At 36.7% G+C, this 23905-nt stretch overlaps 1 protein-coding gene across 2 annotated transcripts in view; it reads right to left on the bottom strand.

Annotated features, from left to right (window-relative positions):
* Positions 1-23905, bottom strand: part of LOC130146679 (cadherin-7) — an 83764-nt gene that overhangs the window by 42373 nt on the left and 17486 nt on the right. For both annotated transcript variants that reach the window (XM_056333084.1, XM_056333083.1), the window contains exon 3: positions 651-945. In XM_056333084.1, coding sequence (XP_056189059.1) covers positions 651-945 — 295 coding nt within the window. The remainder of the gene's footprint in view (positions 1-650; positions 946-23905) is intronic.

Below are 23905 nucleotides of genomic sequence, written 5' to 3'. Positions count from 1 at the left end.
TTAAAATGAAGAGAGAGTGGATTTGATGTTGAAATTCTTCCCTAACTCAAACTTAGGAAAAATTAGCATTTCTTGTTTTCCAACAGAGGGTCTGAAGGCTCTAAAAGCCATTCTCTGATTCCACGGGAATTTTGAAACTCTCTCAAGTTGTACCCCAGTCCCTGCTGCTTGTATATATTTCCCAGAGAGCTGGATTTCGGTATTAGAAAAGATACACAGTAAACTGTTACTAATATAAGCAACACTTACCCCAAAAAGTATGCTCTGCAATTGCAGGAATGTGAAGAGTTTTTTAAGAACAGACTTTATCTGAACAAAATGATAAATTACCACCTCTGAGTGCTGTAGCATAGGTATGAAACTTATTATTGTTAATGAGAATTATAAAACAAAAGTCCCTGGGCACTGGAATGAGAAATACACCATAAAATGCTTATCTGAATCCCTGCATAGCTCTTTGAGTTTCACATTTTTTGAAAGGGTAAATACTTAATCTAGCATGCTATTTCCAGTTAAATCTTGAAATATCTGTTGCAGGTGCCTCATAGATAATTAAATAGCTTAGTGTGATACAGAAAAAAATAATGAAATTTTTAAAAAGGCAATAGGAACAAATTTCCCGCAACACCAACAGTGTATTTTGCACTTACCCACAGGAGACATCTCAGGAACTCCAGCAGTGTAAGGACCATCCAGAAATTTTGGCTCATTGTCATTGATGTCCTGAATCTTAATGACGAACTCAGATTCTGGTTCCACAGGTTTATTAGTCAGCCTATCTAACGCTTGTGCTCGGAGTGTGTAGTAGGCCTGCTCTTCTCGATCCAGCCTCTTTGTAGCATGAATATCCCCCGTGTTCTCATCAATAATGAAAATGGAACTTGCCCCTTCGCCTGACAAGATGTATTTGATGGAACCATCTCCTTTATCAACATCAGAGTGAAGCTGGTGAAAAATTGATGAGAAAATGAGAGTCAGTGGCATGGAGATATGTAAAAATAATTCTTATGTCGAGCAGTAGTACATGAAATTTTATTGTTCTTGAAAAGATAAGCTAAATGTTTATCGTGCAAGGCATGTGAGAGACCATTAGAATGCGTCAGCTTGCTCTTTCAAGCAAGGTAATTTCATTCTTTCCTGCAAACAATCTAATTTTCAAATGCATTTGATATTGTCTTCTTATACCAGAGTTTTCCATAGGCACACATACACATATGCACACATATGATTACAACTGTGACTTTATTCTTAGCTGAATTTAAGTACATTGTTGGTTTCAGTTTATTATCCTACTGAAGGGTGAGACTTCAAATAAATGTCGCTATAAACTCAATGTCAGTGTGTGTTTGCTCCTGTGCATGTATGGGAAATGACACTGATTTCCTCAGTCTTTACTGTGTAGAGCAGTAAAACATAGCAAATTAATTAAAATGGATTGGTTGATAGATCACTCACTAAAATCTGATGGACCAGTAACTTCACTTCCATATCTTGCTTTCCATTATCTAACTTCAGAAAAATGCGGAATCGGAAAGACCAAGAAGTGTCCTGGCACCAGCTGAACTACACCGCACCTGAAGTCTAGTGTAGTTTCCCTGGGGCTACTTGTAGCAGACACAGAACAGCTGTAACTTAGTAGGTCAAAATGCACGACAGATGTACAGAAAAAAAAACTTTCTTCCTCATCATGCAAGCTATTTTAAGTTACAGAGCAAGATTCCACAGGTTCTGTAGCTCTTTTACGTCTACTGATTCTCACCTTCTTGTAATAGAACACCAACTCAAACAATTCTCCTATACTTTTCAAACTTGCATGAACAATGTAATTGATCTGAATATCATGTTAAGGTAAATCGCACAATATCTATTTAATATGGTACAAGTAAAAAGAACATCAGTAAAAGCTGAAGTACTTGCTTGCTTGTTAAAAAGTAGATTAATACTTGATAATAGCTGAGGACATTGTTAAAGATGTTTGGATTCTTTACGTCTCTTATCTATTTTGTACCTGTCCCAACTCCATGTCATGTTGAGTTTGGAGGTAACTCTGTTGTCATCATCATCATAATTTCCTCCAACAATTTTTTTATCTCAGCTGGGAGTATCGCTAAGATAGTAATCACTGCCAGAATACATGCAGAAAATTGCTATCTCAGGCATAACTTAGCACAGCTGCAAAGCCTTTTCCTATTTCAGCAGGGAAGTATTCATGATCAGTTTTGAATTTTTCAGCTGGATAAAAAGCTGCTTATTTCTTACACATTATTTCACTTACACTGTCTGGATAGCTCATACTTATGCAATTACAGTGCACTCCCTCTCTCTTTTAAGACAGAAATGGAGTCTGAGCTTTGGACTGGGTCAAAAAACAGAAGTGTCTAAGTCAGACATTATTTCAAAATGTGGCTTATCCTCATTCTTGTGCTACTTCTGAGATACCTAAACGAGCCCAGGATTTCTTTGGTGGAGTTCCCTGAACATTTAAAGTCCTACTTCTCAGCAGACTCAGGAATAGTCAATGTAGACACTGTAAGCAGATCAAGGTAAAACATGTCTCACATGCAGGGTCTTTCAGGATCTGCAGCACTACGTATTCCTCAGCCCAAATGGCTGTTGGTTTATTCCATAAACTATATCTCTGTTCATCTCACAAATCTGGCAGTTTGGGCTCTTGCTGCTTTTTCAAGAGAAGTAGCCATGTCCCCTAAAAAAAAGCAATGGCCTGTGCAAGTAAGAATTTGTCTGGTTTGTGTTTGGTTTTGGTTTACCTTTCCCCCCCCCCCCCCCCCCCCCTCTTTTCTTTTAATAAGATCTACTTCCGGATGCACAGGTCTCCCATGTGTTACAGAGACATTGTGTGGGTCCCCCTACACAGCCAGAATTCTACAGTCTAGACTGAAAGGCAGAGTATGACATTACCCAAGAACTGAAATTATGGGACCAAGTTTCAATGCCTTTGTCTTTTTGGTGATTCAGCTTTCTGAATCTTTCTAGCAGTGTTTTGAAAGAAAAGAGACCTTCAGAGGAGAGGCCAGAAGTGTAAATCCTCAAAGATGCACTGAGTAAGGGTTTCACATCCCAGAGAAAGAAGAAATGATGTAGCTTCAGCATTTCCCATTTGCTCACTCAGTGGCTCACAGATTAGCATTGTTTTTTAAGGACTCCCCCTCTGAGGTCCATAAATCAACTCATGGATTACACTACAGTGTCTGGTGCCCTGGAGTGAAACGCTGAACAGAAGCCACTTTTTGGAATGATGCCTTAGTACAAAACTGCTACTTCATGGTTTATTAAAGTGATTAGCAATGACCTTTGTTACTCCAAGGATGAGGCTCTGGGACAGCAAACTTCTTTATATCTTTTCTTAAAACTTTGTTCTACTAAGCCTTTAAAATACAATGCTGGCCCATGCTCAAGTTAGTAAAGCACCATTCCCTACCTACTGAAATCCAGGAAGGTAATAGAGCTCAAGATTGGCACTAGAGCACAATCAATTCTTTGTAAAGCACTCTAAAGAATTTTCTTCACCATTTTTATGTGTAGTTTAGTGTCCATCTGAGATAACTTAAAAGTACAGTACAAGAGAACAAAGCAAAAATAAACTAGGCTGACAGGATCCAGGTGTATGTTTGCTGCAGTTTTAACACCTTTATTCTAGTTCCAGCACCTTTATTCCAGAGGCAGTTGCATGCTTCTACATTAAAGTCATTAATGTAGAGGCATCAGTGATTTGCAACTAAGAACAACATTCTTGAATGCAGCAGTCCTGCACCATATTTAATGCTCTACTACTACCAAATGTGACTTCAAACCACCTGCCTTCCAGCTATTTATTTTAACAACCTAAGAAGTAAGAACTAATATTTTCCTTGTAGCGTTGACTTTAGAAAATACCTTGCATGTTCTTGCTGTTGTTGTTTTTGTTTATTTGGTTTGGGGTGTCCCACCCCCCCACCCCCCTTTTTTTTTTTCTTAGGAAGTAGTACATTTAAGAACGAGACCTGGGATTTTTATTTGTTCTTGTGGTTAATTTAGTAACAATTATATAGAATTATATTAGTCCTCAGAACACTTGTACTTTACAGGAAGGCTCCAGAAAGCATCTATGGCAGTGCCATATACTAGCTTGTCTATCACTTCTCACACATTCTACAGAGGTGACATTCATACCGTTCCTCCCACACTCATGGAGGCGACACAACTGCAGCTCAGTCTGTAGCTGCACATGGGGACTGGGACTTCAGAAGTAGGGAGGATCAAGACAAAGGCAGTTTCAAAATTCTTGTTTCAAGAGACACGGAGGATTCAAGGATTCACTGGGTAAATCTCACCTGATCCCATTCTGGAACATCCCAGAAAAAAATTCTTTCGGAAGTAGTTTGCAATGAATATTGTAAGCAAAATTCTTCCCATAAATTTTCGAAGAGAAGAATGCTATAGGTAAAGACGGTTGCATACTTCCAGTTAATTTCACCCATTGCTTTCTCCACACAATATCCATGATGGGCATTCTCCAGTTTGCCTTGGCTTTCATGTAACCTTATATCAAATCTGAGATTCATGATCCAATTACTATATGCTGATCCTATTGCTTCTTTGTTAAGAAATAAATACATTTAACCCTGAGATTTTAAGAGCATTGTGTTGGGTGTCCCCTGTATACATCTGGTACAAGGAAGAGTACATGAGAACAGAAAAGGGAAGCAGCAAGCTTCTTCAGAGAGATGATGTATTTTTAATATGAAAATAGCTTTTGGTGTTCTAGGAAAGTTAGCAAAGAGTGAACAAATCTAATGAGAAAAGCCATACAAGCCTTGTGGAGGCAGAGAAGGTCAGTGTGTAGAACTGCACTTGGTTGTTGTTGTTGTGTTTTGGGTTTTTTAAGATCATTAACTGAGTAACCTCTACAGTCTGAACTCAACCTAAAAAGGAAGCATTCATATCTTCTTAGGCCCAACTCCTAAAACTGCTCTTAGTTTTAGAAAATGCTTGTTTGGATATCATAGAATCATAGAATGGTTTGGGTTGGAAGGGTCCTTAAAGCTCACCTAGTTCCAAGCCCACTGCCATGGTCAGGGATACCTTCCACTACAGCAGGTTGCTCAAAGCCCCATCCAGCCTGGCCTTGAACACTTCCAGGGATGGGGCATCTACAACTTCTCTGGGCAACCTGGCCCAGTGTCTCACCATCATCACAGTAAAGAAGGAAGCAATCAGCTTAGTAGTAAAGAAACTATTACCCCAACTCCTTTAATTTTGTCCTCACATTTTTTAGCTTTGCAGCAGTGCAGCTTAGTATAGGGTTCCACCTAATGCATTTATGTTTACGCAGACCCTTAGAATCATGAACCTAAATAAAACATTTCCTTCAAGATCCCTAATACTCAATAGCTTCTGGATTTTTTTCTGTTAGTAGGTATAGATCTGTACGACCAAAGTTGATGTAATTTTGCATCACTTGCCATTAAAGTATGCTAATGAAGTATTTTCAGTATGGAAGGACATTTATTTTTATCAGTAAGCAGAGATACTGCACTGCATTAAAAGCAATTTATGTGGCCACCACTGATCTGTATGAACTTTGAATGGGAGGTGTGCCATTTCTGAGTTTCAATTCAGGCTTCCTTAAAGCAGGTGCAGTGCTTATATGCCTCCCTTCATTTTTCTTTCCCCAGAGATCCATCTTTGCAGTTGTTCCTCCTAGTGGCAGTATGACTAATGTTTCATTGTGGAGTTTACAGATTGTGGGTGAGGATGAAAAACACAGGGAGAACCTGGGGAGCTGCCAGGTTTTCAGCATCAGCTGGATCACAGAGGAAATGGTGAGAAAGAGAAAGACAGACCAAACAAGAGATGCTTCAGTACAGCCTAGCCCCATAGCTCCCTGAGACCATAAGAAATGTGCACTCATTTGCAGAACAACTGAAAAGTTTTCTCAAGGAAGGAGTTACCTTGCCTGCACCTTTTCCTTTCTCACTGTGAAAGTAACTAGAAAGGGAGGATAGGAATGAAAACTGCCTCCTCGTGACTGTGCAGGCATCCATAGATCTTGGTGATACAGAACTGACACAACTGCAGCTTTATTGCTGCCTTCTCACTAAAAGCAAGGAGGGACTAGGAAGCAGAAAAAGGCAAAAGGAAGAAAGTGCACCAAGCCACAAGCAACCTTTGTGCTTTATAACAATTTACTATCACAAAACACCTGAGAATTGATTGTGGGAGGAAGACACTCTTGTCTTCATATGCAGCGTGCCCTCCCTGTTTTCAGGGAAGACATCAAAAGGAAGCTTTCTGGGTGTATACAGATTAAACATGTAATTGCCACAAGATGGAAGAAAGTAGGTGATTTGTAACAAAAACTTAATTTGTCTATTTCTATTAAATCTTATTCATCGCAACAGCCAGGTTCTCAAAACTTCTGTTCTTAGATTCAGTATTTACTGTGGTTTTGAAACCACTTTTCCCTCAGATATCATGTGATTGTTTTGAATAAAATATTAGGATGAAATACTAGACATTTGGGTTGGGTTTTTTCTTCTTTTTTTTTTTTTTAAGTTTAACACTATATTTGTTATCTAGCAGGGTAACTAAGGGTTCAATATTGCTGATTTGGAACAATTTCAATTCAAATAGTAACTAAAATTCAGCGTAGACAATGGAGTTAACATTTCAGTAAAATCCAATGTGCGCACATACCACATTTCTCCAGTGTTTAAGGGCCTCACAAACACATTAGTTACTAACACAATTGCTGTTTTCAGAGGGATCTATGAAACTCTCAGTCTTGTAAACTGCAACCATATTTTAATAACAACAGCTTCAGACATCTGCTTTAATTTCCTTTTCAGTCTCATTACAGAAGTCCTGTGGGACAGAGACAGATTCCTCAACATTTTATTGATGTCAGCAAAGGCTTGTGATTTATATGATTGACTTCACACCCAGACACGAGTGAAAGTATTATTCAGCAGGTAATGATTTTCTTGTAAAAGCCTTTTTTCCAAGAAATGTTGAGAAAGTGATAAAGGAGGTCCTGGAGGGGGTTTGTTTGCTTTTGGTTTTATTAATTTATGTAAAACTATAGTACAAGCCAGGGCTCAGAAGGAAAGTTGCTGGTCTATGTTCAGTGCTTTCAGCATAATGGACAATACAGAGAAGAGATCAAGTCAATATAAATAGCTATACCCAAAACCTTAATATTTTTAATTAGAGTTTGAAAAGAAGGAATAAGCTTGTAATGCTGCCAGAGTTTTCTTGTCTCAGCAGTAAGTTTAGTAGGGTAGGGGCACAGAGAACTGTGCCACAGCGGCGCAGTTTGCCACTTTGACATACTAGCAATCTCATGCACTGTTTTATTGCCTGCAGACTTTCTCCTTGTCAGGCAAGTGCAGAGGCAGTCATGTGGGAATACAAGAAGGTCCGTGCTGCAGACCACAGTATAACCACATTCTATTTATCTAACACAAGCAGCTGGTGAAAGGCTTGCTCAAAACCCAGTCAGCCTAGGCAAAACTTCCATTCTGTATTGGTCTAAAACGCCCAATATTGTTTCTGGAGTGCTCAGAGTTGACCAAAGACCCAAGAGCTGGTGAGACAACCAAGGTCCAAGTCATTTCTGAGATCTCTTCACATCCAGCAATGTCCATATAAGCTGCCTGAACTCAGACTGTCTCCAAATCCTCTTTTGTCTTACCAAGGGTAATACTAGAGTCCTACAAATGACCACAAGCCAATATATCTACCCACGATCACCACAAAGGCAATGAGATAATGAGAGACTACCTATCATATTGGCGTATTTCATACTCAGGATAAACCCCGGGCATGTCTTTTTGGGAGTACCAGCTGTACCATCCTACAGCTTGTCCTTAATAACCCTCCTGTAGGCAAATCATATGTCATTTTGTGTATTTTGACCTCTGAGATCTTCATAGTCAACAGTTTATATAAAGCCTGTGAGAACAAAGTTTCATCTACAATCAAGGTATTCATGCAGGTGCATGATTAAAAAGCATAAGATAAGAGAAAAAATAATAAGGATAAAAAGGAAAAAGTAAGGATAAAGAAGGAAGAGAGGAAAGTGAGGATTTTTTTTAAAAAAATGTAATCAAAAAAATAAAAACAAAAACAGAGTGGATGAGAACATGGACAGGTCTGAAGGAGCAGGAGAGAACTGGAATAGAGAATAGACTGATGAAAGACCTCAAATGAATGTGACAAAGCAGAGGAGATGGGGCTAGAGGAAGAAAAAAGGAGACAGGCAAAAGGAAGAATGACAAGTGGAAATGGGATAAAACAGTAACGAAAAATAAAAAGTACGAATGAAAGAAAATGCTGAGTTGTAAGTGGAGCTGACCTTCAGTGACTGATCAGTGTTAGGCTAGAGTACTATTTGAGAGTAAAGCTGTATAACTTTACCAACATCTTCTTCTCCTGCTCTTTTTAATGCAACAGGGATTAAAAAGGCTAGTAACCTGAATCTGGTTAGGTGTCATTTAACTAAGGGTGTGTACTACTACTCCACACCCAGAAAAAAAAAAAAACAAACCAAAAAAAAACCCCCAAAAAAAGCCTACTTACTCTGGAGGGGGAGAGAAAAAAAGAATAAAAGAAAAGAGGGTACAATTTAAATTGTTGTTGATTCTAAAGTCCTGGAACCAGAAACATAAGAAACATAAAGGATGGACAGGAAGAGTAACATAAATGTCAGCTTGTTTTGAATGAACTAGGTATCATTCTTAAAAAAAAAAAAAAGATAAAATAAATCCTTATTTTCACTATTAATGTAGCTTCTGAACTTTTTTTGCTGTTACAGAACATATGTTTCTGTGCATAAGAAATAAAATAATAAATTTTATTCATTTACTCAGACTTATTCTCTGCCATGATCAAACTTGGAATAAGCAGTTAGGCTTTACTATTAATTTCTTTCCCCTTACTGTCTCCCCAATAAAAGGTTCATAATGTTGGTGCAAGAGTTTAGTAAAAAATATATAGCCCTTATACTCTTAGGTGACTGATCTATGCTCCAGCAGGATAACCTTATCACCTCAGCCACATGAAGTGAAGAGAATATTTAATTTTTTCAACCATTTGAAAAAGAGGGGTTAAACGTGAAAGAGAACAGTGAAACTTCTTTAGTTCCCTGATGGTTATTATTCAAACAAAATTCAAAATAGAATTACCAAAATTCTAAATCTTACACTTCATAACATTCCAGTTAGTATCTAAGTAAACCCTCAAGGCTTCTAAGTGGAAAACAAAGTTCAGATGAAAGGTTCCTCTAGGATAAAGAGATACTGTCGTCTAAAGGCTAGTGAGTTGAATAATTAATAGGAAATACTGAAAACTGGATGTGATAAGAGCAACCATGTCACATTTTTATGACATTTTTTCTCTTAATAACACCCAGTTCTGTCTATAGTGTTCTTTTCCTCTCTCCGTACACTTACATAATTTAGCTCTTTATATAGACAATGATATAGTGATTTTATATACATATACAATGTATGTACACATGTATGACAAGTATATATATACACACATACACATGCACACATATGCACACATACGCACATTTACTTATACTGTCCTCTTCTTTTCTGATCTCTGCAAATGCTGTATTCACAAATCTGCTCCTCTCCCACCCCCTCGTTTTAATAAGAACACGAAATGCCCTGTGGCGACAGAGAATTGTGCAGCCAGCCCATTAAGATTAGTGCAGCTACAGGAGGAACTCAGAAGCAGCTGCTGCTGTAGATGGAGCTGAGTGGGCATATGTAGCTGGCTGAGTATTCTTGAGGAGTTTTAATGGGCCATCATCATGACATGTCACTCTCCAAAATGACTATTTGTCATTCACACTCTTTAAAAGACAGTTTGGCAGCTTTGGGAAGTAAAAGCCATCTGTATACTGTGCATCATCACGTACTAATTGCATAATATTTATTGGGGGGGGGGGGGGGCAGCAATACTGTATTGTAGCACCACCAAGAGCCTGCAAGCAACATAACATGTTCAGAATAGGTGCGGAAAAGAGACCTGCTTTCCCCTCGCGCACACACTTCAAGCTTTTCAGAAATTATCCTGCTAGAATCTGGAATAGGGAAACAGACCACAGAATTTGTAAACAACATGCACATTGGTATCCTTACAGATCTGTTCAATATTTAGCTTTGTTGTTTTGGGGTGTTTTATTTACCAAACCACTCTCAGTCCATCAGTATTTATTCCTTGTAGTACTCATTCTGAGTATTTCAGTAACAGAACTGCATCACTGACAAACCAAGCCACACAGTAGTGCATTTGCTATGTGAATTACCATATAAAAAAAACACTTCTTTTTACCCAAATAGATTTAGGTTTTGATTCAAGAAACCAATGACTCAAACCTCATCTGTACAAACACCTAACGGAATTAAGTCATGTGAAAATACCACTGCAGTGAAATTCTATTTAAAAAATCCTGAATGTTTATTCTTACCAGCTGTACTTGAGTCTCTGTATTTCTTATTCTCCAAGAAAAGTGACTAAGTTGTCTTCTGTACATACCAATATTTTCACATGATTCAAAATGCACCATACTACTTGCTGCTATATGCTAAACCAACGTATTTACTGGTCCAGTGATTTGATTTATTTTGTTGCCAAGAATCACTGAAGCTATAAGACAAAATTCTCTTAAAGTCACTACTCTCTATTTCAGCAGTGTAATACAATTGTGTAAGAATGCTTTCTCCCTGCAATCTCCATATATAGCTTCTATGAAAGTGATCAAGCTTAAAAAATCTAACATGGTGAATAAATACCAGTGACCCTAGTATATCTCATAGAAGAATATCTCTAGGCTAGCAGATGTCCATAGGCTTGAAAAGTTTGTGCATGTGTAGCAGCTAACAGAAACAAAGCCCTCAAGAAATTTCACTCATTCTTCTTCTGAAATTACTTCCCCACTACACATGAAACAATTGCTTGCACAATTATAATACATTCAGTAAAGGACTGTTTCTTGAACATACAGTTCTCTTGAATGAAATACATATATGTATATATGCATAAATACATATATATTTGTAGTGAAATTAATAACTCATGTTCTTATAACACTATACATTGTGAAAACATGTTAATCCTTTCATTGATTATTCATTATTTTTAAGTCTTATTAATGTATTTTTATGACCAAAGAATGCATGAATAAACTTTGCCTTATGGCACAGGAAAGAGGGAAAGAGGGAAGATGAAACAAAAAAAGCAGCAGCAGAATTTATACACCTGCAATAATGCAAAATGAATGATTTTGCTTTTTCCCCGTTCTTGAAAATAAGAAAAAAAAAAAAAAGAACACAAATATGCTGATTGGAAAGTTGTTTCTGCCATATTGCTTTTTCTATGTAGCCATGATATTCAGGCCTAGGATTATGAGAAATGAGAAAATGAAAATGAGAAATGGAAAATGAGAGTATATTAGAGGGTGTATTTTTTCATATCTAACTCTGTAATCTAAAGAATTATCTGTAATAGCACTGAGAGGGAAAAGTAACCCCACACACTTCTTGTTTACTACCATATCAATAACACCAAATTTACAAACAAAAATTCATTTGGTATTGAAGTCTTTTCTGACATATGTACTTATACTGAACGTCTTTATTTTAGAGTGGAAATTATACCTCTCATATTGTCTCTTCTTTGTCAAACTACTGATCTACAGTTTAGAGTGATTATCCTGTTTCTGCTCCAGCTATCCAAAATAGCTTGCAGCATTGCTTGGTTGATAATGATTTTTGTTATAGGAACCTGCTTCCAAAGAACATTAGTACCAAGGAATAGAAACCCAGAGGGTGTAGATTTTTTTTCTGTTGTGTTTGGTTTGGTTTTATATTGTATCAATTCCTCAAATTTCATTTGCTCCTGAAAGTTTAACGACACTAAATATCCACTTATACTATTACCTTGTGTGTTAGTGTGAAGTGCTGAAACCCTGACAGACTAGAACACAGGGGTAAATTATGTAACTGTAAAGCAGTTGAATCACTGTGAATAATTGTGTTTGTAGAATCTTATAGAGTACTACAAAAACAAGCACAATCTGATCATTTTAATGATGAAATATTAACAATACAAAAACATGTAATTAACTGGGTCCACAGCCACATTTCCCTGAAAGCAGTTAAGGACTTGATAAATAATATTTATGAAACTGTTAAAATAAAGCAGAGTTAACATGTTGGTCTACCTCTTCATTTTTAATGGACAGAAATTATAATACAAATGTCAGGGCACAAGTGTTTGTTATTGTGCTTTGCTTCTTAAAAAATTAAATCCCTATTGTCTTTCTTTATAAAGTTTTATATGTTTGGATAAATGTAATACTTCGTGCTGACTGTCCTGAAAGATTTATAGCCAACTTGAAATTGACAGTTCTTCGTATGATCATATTGGTTATATATTATAAAATGTTTTATACAACCCAAATAATCTTTAACGTAAAAAATTACTATAAAATTTTTAAATGAGTAATTTATTTTATATGAAAAGGGTGGCAATGAAAATCCATAGGAAAGTCTTAGAGGTTCATTGCTAGTGTGACAATATAACATGAAAAACGAATACATGACCAAATAAAAGTGCAGTATTACATATCTTCCTACAGACACTTGCTTTGTGTCTTAAAATGAGTTCACTTAAAAAGAGCAGAAGAATCCCTTGGTTAACTTATTATCTTAAAACACAAGTTATTGTTGTCAGTGTGTTTATATTTAATTTAGAAACTCTATTTCAGTCTGGCCTGATTAAACCCCTTAACATTTCTGTAGTTCTTTCTATTCACTACTGTGACTGATTACTAACACCACAGTTCAGCAAAGGTAAAACACTGAATGATAAATAAGTTAGGGTTTTTTTCATTAGGCTATAAGACAATTCTTTCTTTTTTCCCCCTACTTTTATGTATTTCACTGAAGATGGTTTCTCACATTGATTTTTAACCAAAAGTGTTTCTAAAATACATATCCATCCACCTGTACACACTGGTTAGTTAATTAACAGCCCATTACTCAAAATTTACTTCAAAGAGTAAGGCAAAGTAACACTGTGCTACTTCAAATTACATCTCTGATTTAGAATTCTCTAAGTTAAGAAATCATTCTTATCCATGTACAGCACGTCAGGACTTACTTAACGCTCATGAGAGTTGGTACTAAGCATATGCCTAAGCGCCTTTCTGAAATAGAGCCTTAATCCCCGTGCAAAGGAAGGGTGCTTTAATGAAGGGCAATGTCCATCACATAGACTAATTGTAAGAAGCAGAAGCAGAAGCTTAAGTGATTCCATTACATAAATTCTCACTGTAGCTTTTCAGTATTCAGAACAAGCTGAAGTATGCACAGAAAATAAGTACATTTGAAAGACTGTCTTAAACTGTTCAGAACACATAAAATGATTAAATGATTTTTTGTGAATAAATACTTTAAAAGGTTTGATTTTTTTTTTTTTTTTTTTTTTTTTTTTTTGGTAACCATTCCAATGTACATGTCTGCCAGGGCTTTCAGATATAACCAGACTGGCCTCCAGATAGTAATTCATATTTTGATAGGCATTTTTACCATAGGATTAAGGACTGGGAAAGAAATGTTTTTAATGCCTATGTTTTGTGCTGGTTTTCAGAAAACATTTGAGGGGGAGGAAAATATATTAGTATTTCAAAACCATAACAAATTGCCTTAACATGAACAATACTAGTTTAATTGTAAAGCCTTCCAGCTTAGAAGGATTTTAACAGCTGTATGTAAAGGACAGTGCTCTCCTGATGTTTTTTTCTACATTGGTGAGCATGATGACTGTTTAGTAAAGACAATGTCATCAAATTCCAATGCAGTCATTACACCTTGTTTCCTTAAATCATATTCTGACAGAGAAGATATTTATGGATTAAAACTGAAATTCACTTATATTTTTTCAAAAAAATCCATAGATATGAGTTTTGCTATGTACAATACTGATACCAACCCAGAATTTTTTTGGTCTGTTTTTTTCATCTTTTCACCAGAACACATTCTTGCTGTGTTTCTTACTCACTGTCATTAAATGCTGACAATGCAATCAATTTATGCACCCTTGATAAACAAATGATGAGAAAATATTGAAATAGCAGGTGTTACTTTACATTGGTCATGTATACTTGCTGAATCTACATTAAAATTCAAATTGTGCAGACCTGTTTCTAATTCTGACAGCCATCTGGATTCTACTGAAAATGTTAAAAGTCTTCCTTCAGAAACTCTTTTCTTAAGGTTCCCATACCTCATATATATTGAGACCTTTCAATTTACATAAAGACCCCTCTGATTATCTGGAACTATGTGTCCTTTTGCCACCCTAAAGATGTTGCACAGGGTGCACAGTTCAAATTCTTAAGATGGCCCCTGATGAAATTAGAGTATTCTTACTTAATGATCGTTTTCACATTGTTCTCCTTCAGAGTGAGCTCTGATTCAATAAAAAATAGAAGAGACGTTGACTTCCTTATGAGAACACTCCCTGCTTCTGAAGCGTTGTGGTCAACAGGAAGGTACAGGAGTTATTAGTATTATGTATTCCATTAACTGCAAACACAATCAGCCATTCAGAATTTACTCTCATCTACCTCAAATGTTTCAACTCAGATGACTGTTACTAATTTGTCTGTCATGCTTCTTGTGTATCCCATCAAACGTCTCCTAAAGGGAACTTTTGTTATAGTATCTGATTATTTTATTATAGTATCTGATCGGTTTTATAACTGCATCCAAAACCAATGAATTACTCTTGGAGATTAGAGTTTAAATCACTGTAATACTTGCCCCCAGCACTCAAGACTGATCTTTGCTAAGTTTCACTTGACACAGCATGTAAACTTCTCTACCAGATTGTCTGAGCACTCTCAAAGCTTAATTGATCCAATTTGCATGTCTCTTCCTGGCAGAATTGTGCATCATTTCTATCCTCTTGGACTAAGTGATCACAATCTAATCACTTTGTATACAAAGCAGATGGAAAGTTTCCAGCTCCTTTGCTATCCAGTTGCATGCATCCATATTAAAGCAATTCTAATTCAACAAGCAATCTGATCTTTCTGTATTTTTATAGGATTACTGTCTCATTGATAGGCCTTCTGTCACCAGTTGTAATGTTCAGAACTTTATACTCAAGGCATTTTCACTTTTGTCTCACACCTTCTGTGTGGTCCATTAAAATGATCACTTAATTTAACAAACTGTGCTAAATATCCCCCCCTTAGGGAAGTTCTATATGACTTGGTGTAAATCAGCACAGCTCTGTGCACTGAAAGGAGAGAGCAATTTCCATTCACTGAGGATCTGCTCCTATACTTTTAAAGAAAAACAAATAATGAATTATATTCCCATTCATAAAGTTCTGACCCTTGTACGTAATAGGTACTGGCAAAAAATGTTATCTCTTTTAAAAGGAAAATGTTAAATTCATTAAATATTTTTCCAAAGAGTAACTGTTTCTGCACACAAAGTAGAAATCTCTTATTTATGTTACTTTTCTGTACTTTTCCCCTTCAAAAATGTGCAAAATTTCATTTAAATACAATGACAGTTCAGGAAAAAGTTACATTACTTATGAACAGGTGAAATCTAGCTTGTGAAAATAACACAAATAAAAGTCACAAGCAGATTAGTCAAACTAATGAAGATCAAGGATATATGAATTTCAAATACTAAGGTCAAACTTTCTGAAGTGACAGAAAATTCTACTTAATAATCTCATTTGTAGTTCATAGCTGGAATTTTTATCCCCCACCTGTCTCTAGTTTATATACATCTTCAAAGGCTATTGTGTTTCTTCAACCACATTCTATTCCTCACATTCTTAACTAGTGAAACTTTTGTCATCCTAATGATCCCACAGATCCCCTGTTCTTCTGGGAGTTTGTGGTTGTCTAGTATTGGCTTATTCTTTTCCTACTTACATCCTTTTTATTGCTTCTTCCTCTTCTGTTTTCCCCATTAATCTCTATTTGTATTTGCTCAATAAAATTTACAGGAAAGCAAAAAGATTGTCTGGGGTGGTGGTTAATATGTCTGTTTTCAGTGACAAATACATGAGTAATTCTAAAGTATGCTGTTCACAGTAGTCAAACACTGGTGGTCAGTGTTCATGACAGCACAAGGTAAGGAATACCCTTCAGTCTGCTCTGCAGCTAGTTTTAAAACAGGTGAAAGACTGGAAGGCAAAAACAATGGCTATATAAGAGAGTAAAGGAATCAGAATACCCTATTAAATCCTGCAATTTTTATCAAAGAGAAAGCATGCCCGTTCAGTAATAGAGCCATGTTGTTGAGTCCATACGTACACAAAAAACAGCGCTACAAGTGGAAGGATAGTGGTTGTTCAATGGCAAATCTAATGAATTCAATATTAACTGGCAAACAACAAACTGAATTAACCAAGTAAAACAATTTGATCGTAAAAAAAGACATTAAGACAGTAAACAGGCTTTCTCTTAATGTGCTGCATGCTGAAAAGTGGTAGTATAAAAACCAGCAATGGTGTTCTGTGACTTGCATTTCAAAGAGCCTCAGTGGACAAGTCATAAAGTAAACTGCTCATATTGCAATCTTGACTAAGTCTTGTAAAGACAAGCTTTTTCTTTCCAGGAGACGATTTATGTCTCCAGTTACATAAGTAAGTAAAACCCCTGCTATTTTCAGATTCTGTTCTCTTTGTAAAAATGTATGGTCCCATAGCTCACAACTGGGTTGTGCAGGTGTAAGTCAGCGGAACATAGCAAACACGTCTGTGGATGACACTCAAGAAATAATAGAATGCAGTTTGCTGTCTCAGCTGTGTTGGCCCAGCAGGACTAATAGCAGTAATAAGTAGAAAAAAAAAAATAAATCACCAGAACATGCAGGTGTGACTCACATGTAGAATTCATCTACTGAGTAATGAAGTAAAATTTTCTACAGTCACTTTTAAGAACAAATTTTCTGCTACTCTGTAAACAATCTGACATGTATTAGACCATCATATGGTATTTGGTGAAGACACCCAGTGTTTCTAAATCATTGTGAAGACTTGTGGCCCTGAGCTGCCTTTTCCACGTGGCAAACTGTTGCTTCTTCTGACAGTCCCACACTTTACCCTGAGGGCATTTAAATATTCAGTTGAGGTAAAAAACCTAAAAATATTGAATGTTTTCCTTGAGCCCAACCTTACAGTAAAACATCAGGAAAGGTCTATTGACCAATGAGATACACAACTTCAGGAGTATGAAGAACAGAAAAATTCTTACTTTGCCTTCCAAAACATCATTCATAAAATAATGTTATCCTCTACCAAACATTATTAAATAGTATCTTAATGCTTCAGGGTTTAAGAAAATCGATCTTATTTTATTGCATCATTTCTGTTGGCACCAACAAAACCAAAAGTGTACTTTGATTTTGAAAATACATTAGGAAAGTACTAAATGTAATATTCATCTTTGGTTGTATTTTGTTTTCAATAGGTCCAAGTAATTATGGGGAAAAAAGATCTGGTTTCACCTGTTACTTTCTACAATGGCACTCCTATCTGTTCTGTTAGAGTTCTGATATCAGTAAAGGCTATTTACAGGTGCAGGAGTGTCTGGCTCCAGGAAAATTTGCGATATCGTGGACCACTTTGTTCACTGTAATAAACTTAACTCTTCTGACCTTGATGGCTAAGCTGCAGCAGGTTCTCCCTGTATCTTGCTAATTACCTAACAAAGTAATTTTCCGGAGAATTGAATCTGATCCACAACCAGTTAGCTCATCCTGTTACAGTCCAAAACTGTGTCCCAAATTGATATTTGCAGTTTAAGCATAGTACAAAGCACACCTGAAATGGTCAGAAATGGAAGGCAGGCCACTGTATTTAATACACAGAAGACAAAATTATTTCAGAAGCAAAGGTAAATATCTTGAATTTTTAGTATAGTCTGCAGATACAGACCCTTACATCTCTAAAGGTATCAGAAGGACCTGTCATCAAGGTGATCTTAATCTGTCTTCTTCGTAGCCTCATTGCCTGCTTAGTGGATATTTGGGAAGCAAAACAAAGCACCTGGGTCCTCAGTCTGTATCATCGCACATGAAAAGCAGTCATTGATTGTAATTTGTGATGCTAGAAATAAAATTGGCAAAAAAAAAAGTTCTGGAAAGATGGTTCTGCCATCAGACTAGCAGAACGGACCATTATCTTCTACCTAGCTCTACTTACTAAACTAACAGATGAAGGGAAATTGTTGAATGTGATACTGTGGCTTACATATTATGGAACAAAATCTAATTTTGACAGGACATTGAAATTAGTCTGCAGGAAAAAAATCTCATGTAGCCTGCAAATAGATTGAAGGAAACAAAGTTACATGGAATTGTGAATGTCAAAATACCAGTCTAGAAGGAAAGGTGTCTACTGAGGTTCAGAAAGACCTAGAAAACCCATGAGTGTTATTGTTTCATCCTGTTAACTCCCAAACAAATTTACTTTATAAGGTGCAGGCTGCCTTCCTTAGTGGTAGACCAGAGCATTAATCCTTTTGATTTTCAACTCTTAATTTGGAAACAGTCTAGACATGGCCCAATTGCTGCCCTGACAGCTGCACATATTCACAGCCTTCCATCCATCTGCTGAGAGCTCAGACTTGCTTGGTCTCCTCCAGACTTGCACGTTGCTTTTTTGCTCATCCACGCTCTATCTTGACCCAGTAATTCTTGGAACTTCTATGGATGGAAGGTTTTTCTTTCTTGTCCTGTGCTGTTTGGCACTATGTCGCTCATGTATTAGGTTGTTATGTGGTTGTTTGTTTGTTTGTTTGTTTATTTCCAAATTCTCTAGCCCTCTCCAGTACTGTTTTATAAGAAATATTTAAATCTTTTTTTTTTTCTATCATTTGCTTCAGAGTTCCCAGAAAAGAAACACAAAATCACTTTTCTATGAGTTTTTGTCCTGATGATATTTGGTTTTGCTGTTCTCTTGTATCACAAATTACCTTGCTATACATGGCAACTTCCTCTTTCAATTACAAATAAGCTTCACTTACCTTTTTGACCCTTTCAACTGCATCTGCTAGCTAACAGACCTAGCCTCCTGCAAGTTTCTCAAACCCAGGTGTTACTGCATCTCTGGCTAGCTGCCCTCCTTTCCCATCTGTGTTAACATAACTAAGTCAGCTAGCATTGGTACCTACAAGGCCTTCTTTCTAGAACCCCTGTGTGGTGGATTGATGTGATTTAAACCATTGCATGCCCTGTATACACACATATATCACACATATAACATCCTTAGCAAAGAGAAAAGGGAATCAAGACCTATACATATGATTGTTACACCTTAATCTAAATTAACGTATTAATTGATTGCTTTGATATGTTCTTTTCAGCTTTACATCAGGCTCTGTATTGAGGAGAAACATAACATATTGTTCATCATGGTTCTCGCTTTCTTACACTTACTCTTTGGGATGCTTTTTCTTCTCTTAAACCTTCCCAATCTCTTTTTTCCTATACTAAAATCATTAAGACTAGAATCTTTATATTTTCTTTCCTTCTTAAGGTAAATCTGAATTGAATAAATGTGTCAGTATAAGTGGGAGTTATACTTCAGTGTAAGCTACCTCTGTTGTTTCCTGCACATACACACATATATACACATTTATGTATGCATTCTATCACTGCTATCACCCCAGTTCCTGCTGGTTTTCTCCACAAACTCTCCTTTGACATGGCTTAATTCAGTTTATCAGTCAAACAGAAAAATTGAAACAACCTTTTAAGCAATATATCCTTTGCTCTCCAAATTTTTCAGGAGGGATTGGTACGCACTCAGAGGTACACTTGATTCAGCAGAAAGAATAGAACAGTAAAGCAACAAGGCTTTGAGATCCTCAGAGTAGTAGTGGACATGATCTTGCAAAGAAAGAAACAAATATGAATTGTGTGATTTGAGTCATACAATGAGACAGGAAATATCAGTTTCACTTGGATTATTTCCTTTTTAGCTGGAGGTGTAATAGAGTGCCTTTGCTCACAGCTTTTTCCTCTCAGGAAGATATTAAAAAAAAAAAAAACAACAGAGGGAATAAATAAAAGAGCCTTTTATGTGAACACAGGACTGCAATGCTGACTAATGAGGAAACCTTTTAAAGTGTGAAATATGTATTGCTTGGTTAAGCAACAGTTAAGTGGTAAAAGGTAAAAGATGGGTTGGGAGACAATAGTCTAGATAAGCATGAAGGTTAGGAACATGCAGGAGCAAAAGGAATTATTTAACAGCTTTTACTACAAACACTATGCAGCATTACAGCCCTTCAAGTTAGAAAAGAAACATAATAATATGCCAAGTGCTTTCCCAAAATGCCTACTCTGCCCATAAAACGTGTGTAAATCATATAAGACAGGCAAGTAAGGTATTTTGCTAAGTTATGGAAGTGCATTTATACCATGTTTATGGAGACTTAAGAACTGACCATCTGCTTTTCCCCACCATGTCTGAAAATTTTCCATTGTCTTAGAATAACAAGCTAAACTTTGCTTAACACAGTGACTGGCTACCTTGTAAAGAAAATTAATTGCTTGATTGCCTAGTCAGCAGGGTTACAATTTGGTACCTCAGTATGAAATGTTTAAGCAGCTTATCCTTACACATGTATCCAAGAACCAGATTTTCCATATTTTGGAAGCATTTCAAATGGAGAATAACTTTGTGGTCTTGATTCTTCTTACACACAGTCCACAGCAACAAAATTGCATGTCCCTATAGTCCTCAAGGCAATTGCTCATGATTTACAGAAATGGGAAAACTAAATGGGATGGGATGACTACGGCAACATTTTGTGGAATTCATGCAGTTAAATCTCCTTATATCACCTGAAAAAATACAGGAAATTTACTTCTTTCTACTCAGAGAGGGCCAAAGAATCTTCTATGATGTAGGTAGAACATTATGTCAGACCGCCTTTAGCAGTTCTCAACATACACCCTACTCATCTATATTAAACACCACAAGGCAGGACTTCAGTGCTCTAATACTATATCACTATATAAAGGAAGGCACATTTTTTCAATGTCAAAATGTAGAATATGTTACTACTTGTTATCAATCTGTCCTCAGTATTTCCCTTTTACTAACCTACAGAATAAAGTCAGTTAAAAAATCAATTTTAAAATAGCCAAATAGTTATACTCCAAAATTAATGTTCTGAAATGGCCTTCTAGGGTTGGCAAAACCGATGTCAAGATGCTGGATTAAATCTCCAGTTACTTTATGAACAGCACAACCTAATAAACAACAGATTAAAAAACTTTTGCTTGTTCTTGAACGTTTAGAACTACCTATTTCTCCTGCAGGAGCATTCTGAAAAAGTCAGCCCGAGACTGAGCCAGTAAGGCATATTTTGTATCTTCTGGCATATGAATCATTGCACATCAAGTACTATACCAAAAGAGCTATATTTGCCTTGGTATTCCTATTTATCTGAAAGATAATATCATGTTTATTCTTCACTATATGGTTTATGGCTTACAGAGTACTACTACCATACTATGTGGTTTACACCCACGTAAATAACAATATTACTATTGCAACAGCACAGGCCTGTAGCACCAGCAAATACTTGAATAAGACTTACTGGTTCAGCTGAGTCAAAAACATCTACAAGAACTGATCCTAAATATATTGTATAATTTTATAAGCATATTTATTGATTTTAGTGATCAGCATCTTTTCACGGTATGCTCTTCTATTCTCAATGGAGCTTCTTCATTAGTTAAGTTTACAACTTAGCCTGGGAAGGTTGAGGTGGCTCCCATTTACAGATTGAGGTCAATTGATCTATAGTTAGGTATTGACAACATATTTTTAATGTCACGTAAACACACACACACACACCATTTTTAACTGGCTGATCCTCCTTCTTACAGCCTTGAAGCAATGACGGACTAAGCATTACGATCTCCTCAAACTTTTTGTTGTGATGACCTGCCCCAGCAGACAACTACCACAAAGCCATTCCCTCCTTCCTTCCCTCCCTACCCTGATGGGATGGGGAAGAGATTCTGGAAAAAATTAAAACTCATGGATGCAGATAAGAACAGATTATTAATTCTAATAATAATAATAGAAATAAATAATAATAGAAATAATAATACTATTAATAGGAATAATAATAGGGATAATAATAACAGGAATAATAATAATAATAGTAATAATAGATAAGAATAGAGGAATAACATTCAAGAAAAACAAGTGATGCACAGTAGAGTTGCTCAGCACCCACTGACTGATGCCCAGCCAGTCCCTGAGCAGCAATTAGCCTCTCCTAGCCAACTCACCCAGTTTATATACTAAGCACAACATTCTATGGTATGGAATATCCCTTTGGCTAGTTCAGGCCAGCTGTCCTGGCTCTGCTCCCTCCTGGCTTCTTGTGCACCTGCTCACTGGCAGAGCACAGGAAACTGAAAAGTCCTTGACTTAGGGTAAGAACTACTTAGAAACATCTAAAACATGGGTGTGTTATCAACATTATTCTCATACTAAATCTGAAACACAGTATTGTATGAGCTACTAGGAGGAAAAATTAACTCTATCCCGGCTGAGACCAGGACACTTATGCTTGTGGTGTAGGCTGGTATTCATATCATGAACATGATTTGGACAGCTGGGACAGAATTAGAAAATGTCCTAACAGTATAAACTCCACAACTTTTTCTAAGAACTACTGGTCTCTAATATATGTGACAGTAAGTGTCTCTTCCAGTGCAAAAGTGACAGAGAAGATGCTGGTAGTATAAGTAGCCAATAGTTATTCTAAGACAAGTGAACAACCTAGTGCAGGGGTCCTCAAACTACAGCCCGGTGGCCAGATACGGCCCCCCAGGGTCCTCAATCCAGCCCCCCGTATTTACAGAAACCCCACCCCACCCCCGCCAGGGGTTTGGGGGGGAAACCAAGCAGCCGCAGATGACTGCCTGCCACTTCATCTGTGAGCTGGCCCCCTGTTTAAAAAGTTTGAGGACCCCGACCTAGTGTATTGACTTCTTTCTTCTCTCAGCAGTTCCACCACTAGCACTTAGCTCAGCCACCTCTTACAAGGAAAAACATAATGCTGAGAGAAAAAGCTTACACTGCAGAGATTTTCCAGGACTTATCACCAGTATATTTTTGTAAAAGTCAATGTATTGGTCATGAAGGAATCATTCCTTGTTTTTTTAAGGATCTCTAAATATGTTGTCCCAGGCACCCCTTTTAACTAGTAAAAGTTAGCACTGGAAAACCGACGTGTACACAGGTACTATTCTATTAAATGATTAATAAAGAAAGAAAAAGAAAAACTACAAGGAACTTGAGAAGTGCAGTGTAATATTAAAAACAAACAAAACAAACAAACAAACCAAAACAAACCCCCCCACACAAAAAAACCAACACCAAAACCAAAAACCAAACCACAAAAGACCCCAAAAACCAATACTGCAGAGCAAAGAAGAAATTCAGCAGATTTGTGATAGGGCAGCAATAGTCCTGGCAGCACTTTTAGACTGTGACACATGGAAAACACTAAATGCATGGAATGAATGCCCAGTGAGTCTGTAGACAGACATTTATGTCTAACAGTACAGGTATAAGAGAAAAGGCAACATGGAAAAGGAAGTGTGATAGCAGGCTACAAGATGTAAAACCTTAAAGCATATGCGGTTTGATCTTTTGAAAGCAATGGAAAAGTATCTTTTATCTTCACTGGTCTGAAAAAAGAAGTAGCCTTGTACTAACACAGATATCAAATAGATCTGTGGTTACGAATTTTAACTAACTTGTCATTCTTAAAGGATGGAAAATAAAGGCAGGAAAGAACTCCCTGATATCTCTTCAT

The sequence above is a fragment of the Falco biarmicus genome, chromosome 3, assembly GCF_023638135.1.
Source record: "Falco biarmicus isolate bFalBia1 chromosome 3, bFalBia1.pri, whole genome shotgun sequence".
Taxonomy (NCBI): Eukaryota; Metazoa; Chordata; class Aves; order Falconiformes; family Falconidae; genus Falco; species Falco biarmicus.
The sequence above is the reverse complement of the archived record's forward strand: the minus strand, read 5'-3'. Positions and strand labels throughout refer to the sequence as shown.